General features: G+C 42.5%; 1 protein-coding gene across 5 annotated transcripts in view; it reads left to right on the forward strand.

Moving 5' to 3' along the window:
* PIGL (phosphatidylinositol glycan anchor biosynthesis class L) overlaps positions 1–19,601 on the forward strand; it is an 84,292-nt gene that overhangs the window by 31,078 nt on the left and 33,613 nt on the right. For all 5 annotated transcript variants that reach the window (XM_075032834.1, XM_075032836.1, XM_075032835.1 and 2 more), the window contains exons 3-4: positions 9,048–9,138; positions 15,829–15,896. In XM_075032834.1, the coding sequence (XP_074888935.1) occupies positions 9,048–9,138; positions 15,829–15,896 (159 nt within the window). The remainder of the gene's footprint in view (positions 1–9,047; positions 9,139–15,828; positions 15,897–19,601) is intronic.

Genomic DNA, 19,601 nt, shown 5'->3' on the forward strand with positions numbered 1-19,601 from the left:
CACTATGGCAAAGCCAATAATAACAATGAGGAAGTGAGAACTGCTATGAGCTATTCTGAGAACTGCCCGATCATTTCATATAGGCCTAATGATGCTCATTCCTTATAGCACAGATGGTGCTTTTGGAGAAATGTGGTCTGTGTTCTTCCCCTATTATTGTCAGAAATATCAGAGTGGCCAGAGACATCCTGAAGTGGTAGCTGAGCCCAAGGAGCTACGTGTTAGTAGAGGCTAGTCCACCTTTTTTGGATTCAGGTCAGTTTATCCCTCCTCTGGGAGCTGACATAGACGAGAGCAGATTGTTCTAGGAATGTGGAGCAAAATTCCCAAAGGCCACCAACTTCTGTAGTCCATGTGCACTGTTCAAGCTTTCCACTGAGCATTTCCATCAAACATCTTCTTGGCCTTAGGAAGGTGTTGAACTGAAGTGCTGCTGCATATATACCTTTGCCCAGCAGTTGTACCCTAAGATCCCAGACAGTTACGTGTTTGAAGATGTTTCTCTTATTAGAGGTCTACAGATGAGATTGCCAGATGTTGCTAATAGATCTGTTGTTTGTCAGTCATTTGGGACAAATACTGGAAGTGCACTTTGCCAACAGATACTCAGAAAAAGGTTGGTGAATTCTTGTTTTCCTAAACCAGGTAGGGACTTTAATGGTCTAGTTTCCTGCATACCTCTCCAAGATGTGAGTGGAATTGACTTCATTTCACACTGCACTATTGTCTGCTGCCCAAACCACATTGCAGTGGGCCAGAGGAGGAACTGCTGACTCATAATTCAGCATGGCAGCCCCAAATCTCATGAGACTACTAAGTCTGGCCTCTGACTGATGTTTTCAGTGAACTCTGTTAATGGCCCCCAACAGATCATACAGAAGTCCAGCTTCTATAAAATGAAAGGGAGGCTTCTTGCCCAGCACTTGGCAAGTCACTACTGGCAGTCTGTAATGCTGGAAACTGCTGGTTGTGCTAGAAACAGGCTAAATGGTGGCTGGCTGAAAATGTGTTGCTGATGTGGGATCTGTGGGCCCCACTCAGTCAATGGGCACGTAGTATATTCTGGTCACATAATGGCTGTCAGGGACAAAGGGCTGTAACTGGCCTTGGCTTGGCATGTAGTGTATGTGCAAAATGCAACTCAAACATGAATGAAAATTGGGAATAAAAAGTAGCGTAAAACACAGCACCCAGCTTGAGGGTGAAAGGCAAAGGGGGAAACTGCTTTATTTTTTAAGGAATTCTCTTTAGAGACTTGAATTTAATTGTTTTGTTACTATTAGTTTCACCAGGGATCCCAATATGTTCTATGGCACTGTGTGGTTCTTGCAAACAACCCATTCTAGACTTCTGCTTAAATTGAAGCTAGGGCTTCTCAGCATAGGTTGGAGTGAATGAACTAGAGGCCCCTCCTTCCTCTGGCGGCTGAATTCAAAGCTGTGTGTGACAGCAAGGTATTTGGTGCTCACTGCCTTGTGTGATGGATCAATCAGTGATGATGACTACACAGGTTATGATGTGTCCTTCACACTAGTTCCTGAGCACAGTAATAACGAGTGTCATACGTGCAGTGTGACCCGGGCACGTGAGACTCCCAGGCCTTGTTTTTCTCCTCTTGCAGGTCTTATGTTTGCAGCACAGCGTTGGGGCAGTGCTGCGTACTAAGTGCATGTCATCCACAGATGTGATTTGGTGTGTGAGAACAAGGATCAGATAAGGAGTTGTAGACATATGTGGGAAATATTGTTCTCCACCAGCGTGACCCTACTAGAAATCATGTTCCTTAGCTGCAGTATTGCATGGTTGACACCTTGCCACTATATGACCAAAGCAAGGTGCCCAGTAGGCGACACACCCAACCCCCTGTCATGTGCTTTGGCAAACAGGGTCTCCATTGTTAGGATAACATTTGGCCCAGATGTCTCAGCTTATGTGCTCTGGAGAGTCTGGGGAATTTTAAACTTTAAATATTGCTGTGTTTCTGCTAAAAAGGATATGTTTCAAGGAGTATTTCTGGTATTTGCAGCTGAAAGCAAAGCAGTTTGTGATGACACTTGATTTGGGAGTCCATTCACTGTTTAGCATCAGCCCCTGAGGAAGTGCTAACTGCTTGAGAAGGCGTTATCCTTGTTGCAGAGTTCCTCGTCACCATATGGGCAGAACTGTTCACTGTATTCATCATTTTGGAGCTTTATATAGTCTTTTATGTATTTTGGGCCAGAACTTCAAGTCAGGACTAAGATGGTGAACTTGATTCAATACTCCATGGGAAGAGAATGCAGGGAGTAAAGGACAGATTTGTGGGGTTCCCAGTACCCAGGATTGCCAAGACATGTGTTTTAGATTTCAATCTAGAAATCAGAGAACAGACATATCACTTTTCTTAGAAGTATCTCAAACTTCTTTACATAGTGTGAAGATACAATTATTTCCATTTTGCAGGCATGAAGAGTGGAAGATAGGAAAGCTGTGACTAAATCAGCGATCAATTCAGAATTAGTTGAGCTGAATTTTGTTTCCTGTCTTATACAGCAGGGACTGATGTCCTCTCCAAACTAGTTTTTAAAAGTTACTTTTTAAAAGTAGCTTTAGCCACTGTAGTTTCTATGCATTTCTGTTCTTGAAAGGTACCATCAATTGTTTTTGTTTAAAGACATTGAATATGAACTTGTTCCTACAGAGCTTTGTGCTGTAATTTATCAACAAGGCGCTGAGGCACAGACGTCAAATGAATACCAGATTTCAAATTATGATAAGCAATTGTGTCATCTCTGTGAATAGACATCAATCTCTGCTGAGAAATCATCAATAATTCATTAAAAAAAATAAATTAGTACAGGGACATTTGGATAGGTCTTTGCAAACAACCAGTCCTGTGTTCTGTAATAATTCCTTTGAATTTAAACCCAAAGGATGCTTATTTCTCAAACAGAAACACATGATCATGCCCAAGTCAAAAAGTTGGTTCCCTAGAGATCCAATTACCTCCATAACTCCCCAAAGGTAAATGGTACTTGGAATATTATCTGTCAGAGGTGCACCCTGTTTTTACATAGCTCAGTGGAGAAGCATGCACAGCTTGCCTGGACTTTTGAGCAAGCTGGACGGAGTGCTGTCTGTCTTTGTGTTCTTTCCCTTTATGCGTGACTCCTGCCTGCTATGGCCACATTAGTGACATCAGCACTTACCTGGCATCTGAACTTATTTAATTTACCTTTGAAATTTGTATAAAGTAGGTCCAAACTTAAAAATTATAAAAGTTAAGGATAGGAGAAAAGGATTATGTCCATTCTGCTTTTTTTCTTTTGTGAAATATTTGAAGTGTATATAATTTTTAATATTCCAGTCATTGCCATTTTCACCACTTCCTTTATCCTCTACCTACACCAAAACCTAAGATTCTTATTTCCAACCTTGAAATACAAATCTCAGAATAATTTGGGGTTCTTTACTATGAGGAGAGAGAGGAAGTTGCTGGTGTAAAATATTCAGCTTGAGCTTCTCTGTCGTAGGTGGTTTTTCATTTGACAGTTAGCATCCTGGTTTAGTCCATTTCTCTCCTAAATTGTAGATTGTTACATTCCAATAAGCACACAGCATCTGTTCTCTGTATAACATGGTGTTGCAAGATGCTGATCATTTCTCTAAGTGGGCTTTTTTCAGTTGAATCAGAAATGTTCATGCAGCTTAACAGCAGTATTTCCCTCCTGTCTGTAATTGGCCAGTATAGGAAGAGAAATTTATAAATAGTTATTAATGTAAGGATTTAGAGGCTCTGCTTCAATATCTAGGGCTAGCCTGTCTTAACTTATCTTAGCATAATCTCAAAAATAAAAAATCTCTGCTCTACTTTAGAGTGCATGAAATAATTTCTGTTTACACAGTTTTTTCAATTACTTTGATGCTATGATATAAAGGTCACTGATTGCCTGTAGTCATCACATGGCTTTTTCACTAATTGTGCACTCACGTCATTTTGTTCTGTGGGATCTTTTGCTTTTTGATCCAGTTTCAATTGCCCAGATGTTCATTTCATACAGTTAACTTTGTATAAAGGGCATCCTTTGTTCCAACAAACACATTGTGGTCATTGTTCTCAGCTGGGAACCTAGTGCACAGCAGTTCACCTGTTTCCTATGTAATCCACCATCAAACTACTGACCTTTGTGCTGATTTAATGTAAAATCATTCATTGGGGAGAGGAGGGATAAGGAGGAGAAATTATGCAAAAATATTTCCTGGTCCCTAGCCTTGGATTGATTAAGGTCATGCTGCAGGATATAAAGGCAATATAAAATGAGAAAGCTCTTTCCTCTTGACCCTCTTGGTGTATAGTGGAATGGAAGGTCACAATAGTACCTTCAAAGTTTTGCTCTGGTATCTCAGAATGTATTAATGGAGACCTAAATATCTTCTAGAAGGAGCCCTATTGCCACTTCGCTCCCTTCCCTATTGCCACCTATGAAGGCTTCATGTCAAGGCAGAGAGGGTGCTTGCCAGTCCCCATCAGCGTAACTGTCACATAACGAGAGGCACCGCTTCATAATGCACCTAGGAGCCTGAGGGTTGTCCGATTCAGGATTTCAGGAGGGACAGATCTCAAGGTTATTCTAACTGCAAGTGTCCCATATAGGACAGCCCATTTGCTATTTGTTAAGCCACGTGGACATCGCATAGACTAACTGTTTAGTTTAACTTAACCTTTAGAGCAGTCATGAGAGCTTAGTAGTTCATGAGCAGAGTAAATTCCATGGAAGACTTTGAAAGGAGATTGTACGTATAAATGCACTGGCTGTTGCTAAAAGATCTGTGGAAGATGAGCAGTGGAAAATTGGACAGGGATTGAGCAGTATATCATGTAAGAAGGGTGTAAGTTGGCAGTATATATCTGTGAAGGTTTTTAAATCTGTGTCTTGGCCAAAAGAGACCTTCCAAATGACAGCAATCTAGCCATCTTGAGCCCAAATGTTCCTAGAAAGATGACCCTACAAAATTGTCTAGGCTACTGGCAGGGATATCATTACTGGCAACATGCACGGTGTTTTAATGGCCAAGGCTGAGGCATAAGAGGAGCTATGCTCCACAGCCCACAGCAGGCAAGTGAAGGAGGCCTGGAGAGGAGCTGGCATCAAGCACTGATTTTTAACATTTCCTTCATTCAGCCAGCTGTAAGACTGCTGGGCAAGTTGTGCACGACGTTGAATTTTGGTTTAACGTGCTGATGTGATTTGCTGTGGCCCCCTTGTAGTTCCCTGGTGCCTGGGACATCCACCATATTCTTCCTATGCAAACCTGGGCAAGGGAAACTGCAAGTGCCAGTGTCTGCTCTGTCTGCTCAGTTTGGCAAGGAGGAAAGCAAGGAGGTGAGAAGGAGAAAACCAGGGGTCCTGTCCGGTTCTCACTGCCAACAGTGGATGGATAAATAGAAAGGTACAGGTTTTTGTTTCAGAACACAATTGTGTCCCCTGACCGGTCCTGCTGAAATCACTGAGCAGAGACAAACACTACTACATACTGCAGCAACTGCAGCACCATAATTCTCCATTTCTCTCTCACTTCAGTCTGTAGATCCCTTGGCACAGCTGTAAATTCCCTGTACAGTGCACAACATGGCTTTTACTGAAAATAGCTGGGGAAACAACATTTCTGGAGCCTTATTCCATTAAAAGTATTTTTTTTTTACTTCTTCTGTGCATCTCCCTATTTTTCGCTGGTCAACAATGGCTGCAACCAAGCAGCCACCTGCATTCAGTATCAATCACGAGGAATGCCCATAAACATCACTTCCAGACCGTAATAGTTCGGTGGAAATGAGGCCAAGTGACCAAACCCCTTGACCGTTCCCACCAGCACCCTCCAGCATTATGACCTGGAAGGCCTCCAGTGCAGGATTTATATGTTGATCTGTCGCAGTGACTGACAGCAGCAACGAGGAGCTCTCTGGGGCAGAGGACAGGGAGGGCAGGTGGGGAACCGTGTCTCCTGGGACAAGCTCCAGTCTGCCTCAGGGAATGTGCTAATTTTTGCTCCTTTATAGTCCTTTATCTCAGCCCTTCGACCTTGAGCTCAGAGGCATTATCAGCCTTAGCCAGAAAGGCAGTGTGGAGTTAACCATTTAAATGCTGAATGTTTCTGATACTAAGTCTTGAAGGTAAAAACACAATGAATGCAACTTATTTCAATAGTGCAGCAAGTCAGTGAACTTTTCAGGTTTGGTGAGGACTGTTTTATGATATTAGGGAAAATATTTTGTACTGAATAGTTGATTTTGTGAACTACAGCAGTTTTCAAAATTTGTATGCCCCTACAAAGTTCTTAGGGCATGTAGACACCTCCTGTAAGAATGTATCTTGTGTGCATTGCTATAGGGTGCATATGAGCTTGGTTTTCTTAGTCACCTTTTCATCCTTCCCTGGACCCAATTATTGATACCCAGAGCACAGGCAGAAAGTTATTGGTCTCATGCTTTCTGTGGGGTCCCTACTATCATCGTACCGCTTAAATTTTCAACGTCACAAAGTATTATACAAACTCTTACCAAAAAATAAAAACCAAAAGAAGTTATTTCCTGGAGCAATCTAGATTAATGTATTGCCAGTTCTGTTACTGACTTCTCTGGTTGACTTCGGGTATGTCATTTAACCTGTGTGTCACTTTTCATGTTTGCAGAATGAGCTAAGAATACTTCAGTGGGGCATCATGACTATTAATGAGTTATGAATGTGCTTATGTACATATGTGTCTTGTTTGGGCAAGATCAGCTTCTCTATCTTTCATGCCTGACAAATATTATGCAAGAAAAATAATTCCTCTTCCTTACTGGGAGTGAGTGGTCTCTCCATGAGCAGCAGTAAGTGCTAGGGTGGAAGCACTTTTTTTTTCAGAATATTCCTGCTTAATCAGTTCAGTGTTCATGGAGTTAATTTGCTCATGCCTTCAGATTGTTTTGTTTCCAGGGATTCTAAACCGTTGCCTCCAGCTGTTCATTTCCATTGAACTAGGATGATCTTTATCTGTCTAAACTAGTTAAAACCTGCTCCACTACCCAGCAGCCTTTTTGGAGACAGCCCAATAAAGCTGAGTGCAGTGGCTGTGACACCAAAGCCTCCTGGACATCATAAATTCCAAGCCCTCCTTTTTTTTCCGACCTCTCACTGTTGGAGCACCCCTCCTGTTTTAATGGGACTCTTCACTTCCGCCACAGTTCCATTTAACCCCTGTCCAAAAAGGGGAATGATATTTGCATTGTAAGTGGCCAGTGAAGAATCCCTTTTAGACTAATTTACTACTTTAATATTATCAGATTAAGCCTTGACATAACCTCAAAGGTACCATTCAGACAACCTAAGCACTGTTAGACCTGCACTTAGACTCTGCTCAGTGTGCATGTTGGGATGTTTAGTTGAAGCATATTTTTTTAAATGTTTTTAAAATTTTTAAAAACATGAGATGTTTTAGTTGAAGCATATTTTTAAAATGTACTCCATTTAAAGCTTGCTGTGACGTGGTTGGACTTGTAATACCTTCAGGGTACACAGGGCCACTTCCTCTTCAAACATCAGATGTGAAAGTTTTTGTCTTGAGCAGATGAGATGCAGGTTTGTTAAATTGATGAGACAGCCACCAGATGTACCAAAGAATCTTTCCTATGATGAAATTCAAATGTCTTGTATACATCAGGCAAAGATGTTGCCTATACAAGAGGGAATTGTAAACAACAACAAAAATTTCTGTTGTTGGTAATACTGCTACAGGGACCATAGCTAGAATGTGTATGCTAATGTAGGAACGCCTTCCCTTGTTGCTGGGATTTCTAATAGCACATTATTTTGGCCTGTGCTGAACAGGAGCATGTAACACGACGGATAAAATGCTAATGGTCAGTTTGTACTTGAGGCTCTTCCTTCTACTGCTACTACTGTGAACAGCAGTGGGAAAATTTGTAGCCGGAAGACCTCTCATGAAGACCCAGGCTGAGCTTTACTTTGGAATGTGCCAAGGAGACATTTTCCTTGTTTTGTTGCAGATGTTACTGTCCTTGCTGTCTGGGGAGTCAGCAAGGCCCAAAGAGTATTGGGAGGTAGCACCCCTGCTCTCTGCAGCAAACAGCTGGATCAGTTCAGATCCAAACCCATGTGTCTGTGTGAGAAAGCTGTGTAGTCAACTTTTCTGCTAAACCACCTCACAGCAATTATCAGACTATCAGAGGAGGGAAAAGGTCTGAGAAAAAGACCAGTTTAACATGTCATGATTGGTCTTTAGCAGCTGTGTGTTATCCTATTGTTACTAATAACCTTTTTAACTTTGCAAGCAATGTTTTCTTGGCATCATTCAAACATAATGACTGGGAGGTCAAGTTCAGCTCTCAGTTGTGTAAATGTGGAATCATTCTCTTGGCTGTCTAGCGTTACTTTGCGTTTTGCTCATGGTCCCCGCCCCTAAAAGCCTGCAATCTAAAATACCTAGGCAGAGTATTCAGTCATGGTATGCTTTGCATATCCAGTTAGTATGGATAGCATAAAATAAACAGCTGAAGAACTACTGTCAAATCCATGCAATATAATTATGGCTCTCTTGTTCTCTGTTTGAGGTTGATGGGTTATTCCTGTATAAATGAGAGCAGGAGTTTGCTTGTTACTTTTCATATGTAATTCACTAGTAGATTGTGATTGGAAAGTCTTTCAGGAAAATGTGTTTTAAAAGAGGTTTTAAATAGAGAGAGAAAGAAATTTGATTGGGATGAATAGACAACAAGGATCATTGAACAAAATAGGTGTTGCTTAAAGTATAGCAGTCAGAAAGTCTACCTTAATGGTAAGAAGAAGTGGAGACCTTGACAAATCTATGAGGAGGGTGTTGGATCTGCAGTTTCCCTTTCAACCCTCCAATATACAAGCTTGTAAGACTCTCTAAGTAAGGTTCAGGGGGTTTATATGGTAAATAAATTTATCTTGATTTCATTCTCTGATAAGAGGATCTCTCTTTTCTAGCATGGTCTTTATAAAGTTCTCAGCAGCGAAGTGACTAATTGTACTTCTCATTTTCAGGGATCTTCCAGATAATCCTGCTGTTGAATGGGACACACAGCTCCTTGCTGCCTTCGTGCTAAAGCATATAGAAGCCAATAACATCAACCTGGTAATGTGAAACTTTCTACAGCATAGGCAATTTCCACATTACTTTTGAGCTAGCATTCTGGGCTTTTTCCTTCCCTCTGAAAGCTTTCTTTGAGGTCTTTAAAGTTAGGATTTTGCTTCTGGAGTCTCTGTGAAATAGCCTAGGACAGGGAGAGGGTATACTTACTCATTTTGAAATATTTGCTTTATAATATTTATCCATTTCTCTAGCTAGATCTTATGAAGCCTCTTTTGGGTTGTAGTGTCACCAACCTTCACTGAAGTAAAAGCTTCAAACTGGTTAAAAACTGCGAACTCTGTTGGAACTAGTAAGTTTCACTTTAGTAGATCTTGGGGTTCATTAATTGTAGAAGACCCTCTGAATAAGCCCAGCTGAATTTCAGGTCTAAAATGATACCTGAAAGCAATTTTGCATTTTGTAGTTTAAGACTTCTTGTGAGTATTTCTACAGCTCCTATGTTTTGACAAGTAAGACACGGTCATTCTGATCCTCTTTCAAACACTTTGAACAACTGCTAGAAGTTCAGAACAAATAGAATTGCTCCACTGAAAAATACGGAAAAGGATGATGGTGTAGTTTGGATGTATCTTTTCTCTCTGGGGACCTTTCTTTGCTTCCCAGTGAGAAATGAACAGTGGAGGAGTCTTTGCTTTTCTAATTCCTCAAATGTTTTCTACATTTTAAAGCAACCATTTTGCCCCTGTTGCTAGGTTTCATTGATGAAGAGAGCCCACCTGGGATTTAGGCTTACATTTAGGCTTAAACTTGAAGTACATTGGCAGGCATGTGTTAGAGGTTAGATTAGTACGGTTAGGGGTCAGGATTGAAGAATATTAAACCAGGGAGATTTCCTAGCAGTGGTATAGTTTGGGTTTGTTTTTTTTCCCCCACAAAACAGGAATAAGGGCCTAAGCATGGAAAAGGTTGTATTCTGTTCTTTCTGTTGAACCTTGCTGTGATCAGGCATGTCACTGTCACACACTGATTAGCAGCAAAATCACAAAACTCTTAAAGCCTTTCAGCAATTCACAAAACAAGAAACTGCATCTCCTGTAGCATGAAAGCCCCATGAGCACAAAAACCAGCATCATGCATCCAACTTTGTATTGATTCTGAGGCTAATTTTCCATGAAATTCATTTGTCTGTAGGGAGACAAATGCAGTTTTCCTGGACTCCTTTTGTGCCTTTTGGCCCCATGAATAGATAGGTTTTAATCTAATCTGAAAGCTCCTAGCACAAGAGGATTTGTATTGCATGTTTGTGACTCTCATGGGCACTAGGACAAGTGCACCAGAATCCCAGCAGAAATTCTGTAAACACTAGAACTCCTCTAGATGGTTAGAAAGGGTAAGATCTTTGCCTCAGAGAAAATTAAACTCAAGCTGTTTGGGCTGGGGGAGGCAGGAGTCTTCCACTAACATACCATGAGCTGAAAAATAAAGTGCAGGGTTTTCAAAGCAAGAAACATGCACAGTCACTAGTATTCTCCCTGCTGTGCTGTAGGTGTCAGGGGTAGCTGTAGTAACATGGAACACTGTGGCAGGGCCCACTGCATTTCCCTCAGCACTGCCCTGAGCAGCAGTGAGGACAAATTACTGTAGCAGAACACATTAGCAGTACCAAAGGTGACTGAAGCAGCTTCTCGGGGATGGTGGTAATGAACTGCTCTGTTAACTTAACATTATTTTAAGTGTCCCAAGTAATCACACAGGTATCAGGTGTTTGCTATAATACCATTCATTTAGGAGCAGACCTAGTTTGCCAACAACAGCAAGGCAAGCACCTAACTACCTTTGTGAAACATTCTGCATTTTAAAACTTCAGAGCTTGCTACTGTTAGCCACTCTTGGAGCACCTCCACTGTCCTAAGGTCCTAAGCTTGCCTTGAAAAGTAAACTGGGTCTATTTTTCAGTAACGTTGAAACTGACAGAATTGGTTTAACATGTTAGAAGAGCCTTGTCAAAGCATAAGCTAAGAGGGTTTCAAACACAAGCTAACTCAGTGGTGTTAACATGATTGGAAGACATGTAGTGTTTCAGCTATCACAGTGGGAAAACTTTCCCCAGATCTCCCCATAGACATAGCATAGACAATGGTATCTTTTATTTACAGAACATATGTGTCATCTGGTAGTGGAGAAGCAGGCTGCAAATCCAACATGTCTGAAAGGAAGGATTGCAAGGCAAGGAGTCACACCATGTTATGCGTAGTTTTGTTCCATTGCATAGTTACTCATTTCCCCAATTGCCCTGGAAGTCCATGAGTAACTCAATCTTCTTGAGAGCTACAGGGACATATTTCATCCAAGCTCTACGTTAAATAGTGCAGACACAGAAATTAACAGTTGGTGTACTCAAAGCCAAAACTAATTTATAGACTTTGGAAATTATTTCCTGCCTGCTGGATTTATCAGCAAAAGCCAGTGTTGCTGGGAGAGGCAGCCAAGGCTAGTCTGTCTCAATCCAGATTAGAAGGTATTCGGTGTGTAAAAAAAAAAAAATAAGTTACATAGCATGGTGTAAGCCCCAGGCAGGCTCTAGATTATGAGATCCTACTCTTCAGGATCTCAGGTTTGGTGATAGCAGAGCTTGGATTAGGAGGTGACATCCCAATTGTGTTTGGGGCAGATGCAGTGCCAAGACCAGAATTCAGCAATATCACATTCTTCTAAGCTGCTTTCCACTGTGGATTGATGGAAACATCATCCATACAACTGTTTGTGAAAGAGTCCCATTGTCTTAGGTCATCTCCAAATTAGCCTAGAAAGTCAGATCGTGCTACAAATGGCATTTAAGTTGGAGCTTATATTTGAGAGGGTGAGTTCAGCTCTCGTGTTTTGGATTTCGGTCTCTACACCTAAAATTTGGGAGCATTTGAATATGTCATCTTTGTAGAGAATTTTAAATGCTTTTGCAGAACACCAGATACGGAGTGCAGCATGTGGAGTTTCCTAGGGGAGGTAACAGAGCTGGGACAGACTTTGCCATCCCTTTTCCTCCCTTTCTCACTTATGTTGCAGTCTCCTCGGGTGTGCTTTGGGGTACATAAGTGGGAGGCCCCCAGGACTTTCATTCTGAGAGCTGGTGTAAGACTTAGACACTTGCAGCTCAAACCCAGTGGACGCTGGGATGTTGATCCTGATTAGATTTTCCCATTTGCATCCAGTTATCCATTCTTTTTAATCCTTAGCTTCTCTGATTTAGTAGCAGCAAGAGAGAGCTCTGAACACACAAGAGATTCAAAGGGAGTTTCAATGTCACTGGCCTCTGCAAGTGTAAGTCAGGCCTATGAAATGATGCTCAGAGGAAGGCCATTAGAAATGGCATTGCTTGCTGTGGCATTTTATGGGGTGGCCCTTCTTAAAAAAGAAAGAGACCTTTCATTCCCCACCAGTCTACTTGAGCAGATGTGTGCTCTATTTGAAGCACTGGATGACACCAGAAAGAGTAAGGGAGACCCACAGCTTTGGGTGCTTTGTGCCTCCGATGCACATGGTGTGTAGAGGGAGCATGGACTCCAGACCTCTCAAGAGTTCTCTTCTGCTGGTAACTGAGTAATTTCCTCTGTGCTCTCCCCCCTCCGGAAGGGATTTCTGGACCTGTTTGTCTTGGCTGTTGCTCTGGCTTCCACTAGTGAAAGCTCCATTTCCTGAATACCAAGGTCACCCAGAAGAAAACCCAGCAACACCAACGGCAGCAGCTCCCATTTCAGAACAGGTGTGGGGAGGAAACTCCCTCTTGCCCTAAAGATTTCATTGAGCAATAATTTCCACACCAAGTATACTTCCTATCCCAGCCTTTTGCTCCCAGAACTGGCTAAGCCTGTTTCTAACCCAGACAGTTTCAAGATGTTCAGGTTTTCTCATCCTGCCCTGATTGTTTGCTTGATTTCATCATCAGCCTGGTTCAGGTTATGTGTTAAAAGCAAGCACACCAGCTAGCTGCACCATGTGGAAGAAGCGAATGCTCCCGTGTGAAAATATCTTCAGCATGTGAGAAAGAAATTCAGATTTGTTGTTAGTGAAATGAATCCCTGAAGCCAGAGGAATATATTTACATGTGATTGCTGCCTGCTTTAAGTCACGAGCACCACAGTCATGCTGTGGAATCAGAGCGCTGTTTAGACAATAGACCTAGAAGCTACATACTGGATAGGTGGGACATCACTACTGTGTCAGAGCCACCCTGTGTGCTCGGAGGGATCTCTAAAGGTGAAAAGCCAGTATTTCAAAGGTGGTCACTTTGCAGATAAAGTGAATGCCACTGTGGCCAGCTCAGTGTGCACCTACAAATTTGTATATTTGAAGAGACAGGGAATTCAGGTGCAAATGTCCTAACAGTAAATTAGAAAACATCAATTGAAAGTTAACTCCATGCAATCTCTAGCTAGTTCGGATGTTATGTAAGCCCAGCAGCACTAAGAACAACAGCTCCTATTTCAAAACAGATGTGGAGAAGAAAAACCTCCAAAGGTGTTAAGTTCCATGTCAAGAACTTAACCAGTTCCTAACCCAGCCTTGTGCTCCCACAGTTGGCCTGAGCCAGTTTTGTCAAAACAATGATTAGCTCATTATTCTGCTCATTATCTCAGTCTTCTGGTTTGTTCTCTTCTACCCTCTATAGAAGGAAAAATGTGTGTTTTGGCTTGCCTGGGGTTTTTAGCTTGGTTTCCTAAGGAAACAAGAGTAATGCAATTGTATTTATATATGTGGACATGCATATTTCAAAAGACTTTAGAGCCCATTGGCTAATTTCAGCCGCATTTGACAGCAGGGTAGTCGTCTTAAAAATGTTATGTTTGTACAGGTTACATGAAAATAAATGACCAGGCAGAAGAGACAAACCCTCTTGCTGTCCCTGTTTAGTAAAAAGGTTTAGTGCAAGTCCAGCCCTTAGCAGACTCACACTATTATTCACCTGCACAGGAATTTATTCTGCCTACAGTGAGTGGGGTACATTGTCATCTTAGGAAAGTGCCACTCTAGGTACGAGTGACTTCAGAGCGTGTTTTTTCTTATCTATAAAATACAGGGTGCTATGCTTATTCCCTGAGCTGTACAGAATTTAATAATGTCTTTCCCAGATGAGCTACTCAAAAAGCTGATATCATTAGAGAGGGCTTAGCACCATGCCAGACCATGCAGACCCTGCAGAGAGCCTCTCAGGTAATACTGAAGTACAGCAAAAGCAGCCAAAGCCAAGACATAATTTTTCTCCTTATAAAATAGGGGTTGACCAGAAAATGCTTGTTTGTAACTGAACAAAACCAAATTGGGTCCCACCAGTTCCTGCCAGTAATGAATAACCCTGCTGCTTGGTGGCAGCATTATTACAGCCACTGGGCAAAGTGGGAAGTCTAACTGTGGACTTGTACTGGGTGGATGGGTTTATAAGCAGGCTTGTCTGGAGTTTGTGGTTTTTGAAGTATTTCTTATCACTGTTTTTGTGTTTCCTCTCCCTCTTTACACAATATCCCCTGTGTTTGAGAGGGCCTCTCCTGTTGGAGGGTGGAGTAGCAAGTTGCAGGACAGGCAGGGCAGCTTTTGATCTTCCCTTGATCTTTAACCCAGTACTTCAGGCCCTGCATATAAAATAGATTTTGAGAAGGGAGCTGTGGTGAGTAAGCCAGGCAGTAGCATTTCCTTCCCTGAAGAGAGAACAAGCTGGCAAGGAAGCAGACATTGACTGAAATGTGGGGAGCTTTTGATTTCTTCCTGGTCATAGAGAAAGGAGCTGTGGAGAGCTCTGCTGCCTGGCTTCTCCCAGAGCAAAACCCTAACTTTAGGCTGTCCAAAGACTGTCACTTTCACCATCTAGAAAGCCTACCAGCACACATACCCTGTCTGCTCTACACTGCGCTGCCAGTTAGTCTCCTAGAGTGGAAGCAGGACCCTTTAAGTACCCACTTCACAGTACTGGGCAGAGTGAGTCCTTAGGGTGGATGCTTCACCCAACAAATTATTTGTAGGTTTGAGGGCAGGGAGCCAAGGATTCTGTGCTTTGGATGGTGACATGTTAGTGCTGTGTTCACACATTACTTCTGCATTATGAAGTTCCCATTTCTCCCTGCAGAGAAGCAATAAACAATATGATCTTCTCATTCAGCGAAAAGCCTGACTTGGTTGTACAAAAAGTGCAGTCAGCTGATTCTTTAAAAGGCTTATTCTCATATCAGATTATTTTATCACTATGTTATTCTGTGATAAAGCCTCGTTACAATCAGGACAGTGGTACATGATTGTGTTGCTCTTGTTAAAGCAATATGTCCTGATTCACAGTACAACAAACTATAGTTTCACGCTGTAATCTGCAGGCATTCTAGTATGTTCTCAAATCCAGGAGAGAGTGATTCATAGAGCTGGACCTCTTGGAACAAGTTTGCAACAGATCACTCTGAAAGTAACCTTTTGGCCCCCTAATAAGTAACAAGTGCATCCTGCCAGTGGGAACATGGTATTTGTCATCTTTCTGTTTTTCGAGCTGTTAGTCTGTCTAGTCCTCTAGCTCCAGAGTGTGTTTGTTTAGTTGTGTTTCTGTAGCAGGAGTTCACACACAAGGTCTCATTGTGCAACACAAAAACAACTCTCTAGATACAATGGGCTGGGACAGTGCTGTGTTAGAATGTCAAAGCTGGTAACTGCAGAGTCTCCTTCTTCAAAACAATTAATTGTTCTGTGGTTTTATTGCAGGTGGTAACCTTTGATGCAGGAGGAGTGAGTGGTCATGCTAACCACATTTCTCTTTACACTGCTTTAAGGTACAGTGTTCTGCACGCTTCATTGAATGCCTCACTGTAGTGTTACAGAGTGAATATGGTGTTTGAGTGCAGGCAGAAAACTAGTAGCTAGACCCAAAAGCAGTGGTAACTTCAGTGATATAACTGAGTGCCAGGCTGTGGGACATTATATTGTTTGGAGAAACTCTTACAGCTCTGTAAATGACCTACAGCATCCTTTATTATTCCATCTGCTGGTGCTTTGCCAGTCTCCCTTTCAGTGGGCCCTCTTTGCTCTTCCTGTCCTTGATCCCACTGAAATATGCCACAGATCACTTTGCACTTCTGGTTTGAGGAGACTGTGAATAGCTGATGCCTGAGCTGGTGGTAGTTGGATTTTGGAAAGTTCTGCACCATTGTTCTGGAGGATGTTGTCATCCTGTCCAGGTACCTGAATTTACCTCTCTGACACAAGGACATTGCTCTTTCACTGGAGCTGTCCCTATTTACCAGTCTTCCTTAGTGAATTCGTTCCTTCACCACTTTACTCTTTACATTCTGAGAACCTCTGTCTCTGTGCTATGATGTGGGAAGGTTGCTAGACAAAAATCCCTTGTATTAAAATCACCCAATTTTTGCTGGCAAGACAGCCGCTGTATTTTATTTTAACCCTCTGTTCGTTCAGACCTCATTGTGTCCTAGAAAGATCTCCTCCAGAGCTGCCCCTGCCTTTCCCAGGCATGAGAAGAACTCTTTGCAAGTGTATCTTGTATTTTTAGCACCCGTTTGTTTTCTGAATCATCTGTGCAATTCAAATAACTGTCTGGCTCTCTTTGCTAATAACATCACAGTGATTTGCTTTCTCACTTGCCTAGAGAAAGCTGCAGTGCCACAGAACCCGTAGTGTGACCTCCTGAGCTCCTCTGGGAAGATGCTGAAAGTCTTTGATGCTATCTGATGGCTGGAATTCAGTGTTAGAGGGGATCATGGCTTTTCCCAGCAACTTCTGAAATAGCCAAAGAGAAGGAAAGGAGGTGGAGTTAAGCAAACAGTGTGTTTGTTTAGGCTATTTGGAGAGATGCTTTCCAGCACAGTGTTATTTGAGGAGTGAGTGAGGAACAGAGGTTGATGACCGATGCTCACACCATTGGCACAGAAGGACTAGAGAGCTTCCAGCTGCCTGGACCTCTGTTTGCTCAGTCAGTTGCTGTATGGCCTGCAAATAGGAACGGAGCACAGATTGTTAGGTGTCCCCCTACATCCTGAAGAGATACAGGTTAAACAAGATAGCAGCTGAATTATGTATGAGAAAGTTAAGGAAAACTCTCAATTTTGATCCCAGCTCTACTGTTGTCTCACTTTGTGGCTGTGCAGAAATCACTTTCCCACTTTGTGCTTTAGGTTACCTATGTGTGCAGTGGGGATGTTGACCCTCTTCTCGTCTCAGAGTATGTTACTAGGAAGGATTCATTATCTGCAAGTCCCTTGAACTCAGACCTTTGCATTAGTCCTTAGCCTACAGCACAACATTGTCGTGGGCTGATGAGATACATGCTGATAGGGACACCAGAGTATAAGCAGATCTCATAACTGAGGGCTGGTTTGTGTCTTGTCTCTCTCCCAGTCCTGAATCAGCAGAAATAAGCATGGTGGCCCAGTCATGTGCGTGTGGCAAGAATGGTGCTGTGGCCACTGAAAGGTTAAGTTTATCTTTTAGTGGCTTGCTTGCCCTCATTATTTTCCAGTTTGTGTCATGGGGGAAGTAGAGCGTGACTGTATCACTCCTGATTTTCAGTGCCCTGATGAGTTCTCACATATTGGCTAGTACAGGCAGCACTGGGAGCATATGCTGAGGCTTCTCATGTACCTCCCTGCCAGCAGGGCTTTGCAAAGCAGCGGTTGCTGCCCCTGGGGCCCCAGTGCTACATGGCAAGAAAAAGGTAAATGAACTCTCTCCTCCAGGTATCATGTGCAATGTATTTATTAACCATCTTTAAACAAGGTCTGCAGGGTTCTGCCTCCACTGTGGCTGTAAGCAGAAAGGGTGAAGGAGAGGGCTGGTGCAGTGATCCTCAGCTCTTTTGGATGCTCCTGGTCTGTGGGAGATAGACTTGTGCCCACTACCTAAGAGATTACTTTCTGCAAGAACAGGGGTAGAACAGGCTGCGTGACCCATCCCACAACTCCTTGCTTCAGGAGGTGCAAATTCTTGAACAGCTTCAAGGAACAAAACAGTTCAGGAAATGGTCATAGCTGAGCAGATGCTCAGTATTATCTGCTAAGGGCATAAATATTCTTTCTAGTGTCTGGAACAGAGGTTATGTTCAAACGAGCAGGAACTATTCAGAAGAAATGTGCCCTTCCCCTTGCAGCAACCTTCTTCCTGACAGCTTGCAGAGAGTCCAGCTGCTGCTATGTGTCTAGGCTTCAGATCTGGGAGGAACTGTGAAATGCCAAGGTTTGAGGGTGGATTTATTCTTCTGCAAGGGAAAAATAAGAAAAAACAGGATGGGAGAGGAGCACAAATTGCTATTTGATTTCAGTCTCCCCTGGGAGTATTTCAGTTCTGGCTTCCAGACGGGAAAAAAAAAACCAACCCAAAACCAAGAAAATCCCACTGTAGCAAAGAAGGGAGAATTGGAAGCAATCCTCTGTAGCTCTGCTTCTTTCCCTGTCACCTTGATTTGGCAACATCATTCTCTCTTATCCCCCAAAATAGGAGCTTTCCACGTGGCCAAGAGAGGCTGGATCCTTTACATGCATCCACAAGAGCAGGTCTTGAGTAACATCAAGGTCACTTTACTCCCTTCTCAGCATTTGGCCAGTCACTAGGCACTACGGTAATAAGCACGGTAAATAATACGTGACAGGAATATTTGAGAACCTCTCTTTCCTGCACTTTGAAAATACAGTGTTTGCACTGAGATCACATGTAATATCGAGGTGGTTTAGTTTTGCATGAGTCATTGTGCATTTTGATTTTAAACAAGCCCTCCTGCCCAGTAACCTAGCAAATGGGGGGCTGTTGGTTTTGTTGTTTGCTGGCTCGCTTAGGGTGGAGAGGAGTGGTGTTTGTGAGGGGGAGGAAGGACTGTACCACTTTTTTTCTTCAGTGAGCTATCAAATCCATTTCATCCCAGCTAGAACAGAAAAGAATACTCCTTGTCTGCTTAGGGCAGAGCAAACTGAGTGGAAAATAGGAGCTGCTATATTTAACCATTGTGCATTATGTTGTTATAGCAACTGCATCCATAAAACTTATATCAATGATGCCATATAAAAAGCTACATCAAAGAATCATTAGCAGAGCCTATTCTCGTCAATTCTGTTTGGAAAAACACCTCTTGGTCCTGCAAGATGAAGCATTCGCCAACTCAGTGGTAGGTTGTAAATGAGACTGTGCAGTGGTAATATTTGGGAGCTTAGTGCTTTATCACTCTTGAGTTGATTATGATGCAGCTGGAGTGCCACCGATGCCTTGTTGCACTTACGTGTCACAGCCTGACTATTGAATGCCCCATTTATGAATGCCGTGGGACATAGCATTGTGCAGAAGGGTTGCACTGAGGCTCCCTGAAAGAGAAGGATTGATTAAATGACAGTTTCAAATAAGTATATTGAAACAATGAACAATGCATCGTCCAGCCAAATCCCACAGACTCAGTGGGTACAGTTCTCAAAAGCCATCAACTGCATTACATTCCAACAAAGCACAGTTCTGCTTGTATTGAGTTTCCAAGGCCAGGT

The sequence above is a fragment of the Buteo buteo genome, chromosome 7 (assembly GCF_964188355.1).
Source record: "Buteo buteo chromosome 7, bButBut1.hap1.1, whole genome shotgun sequence".
NCBI lineage: Eukaryota > Metazoa > Chordata > Aves > Accipitriformes > Accipitridae > Buteo > Buteo buteo.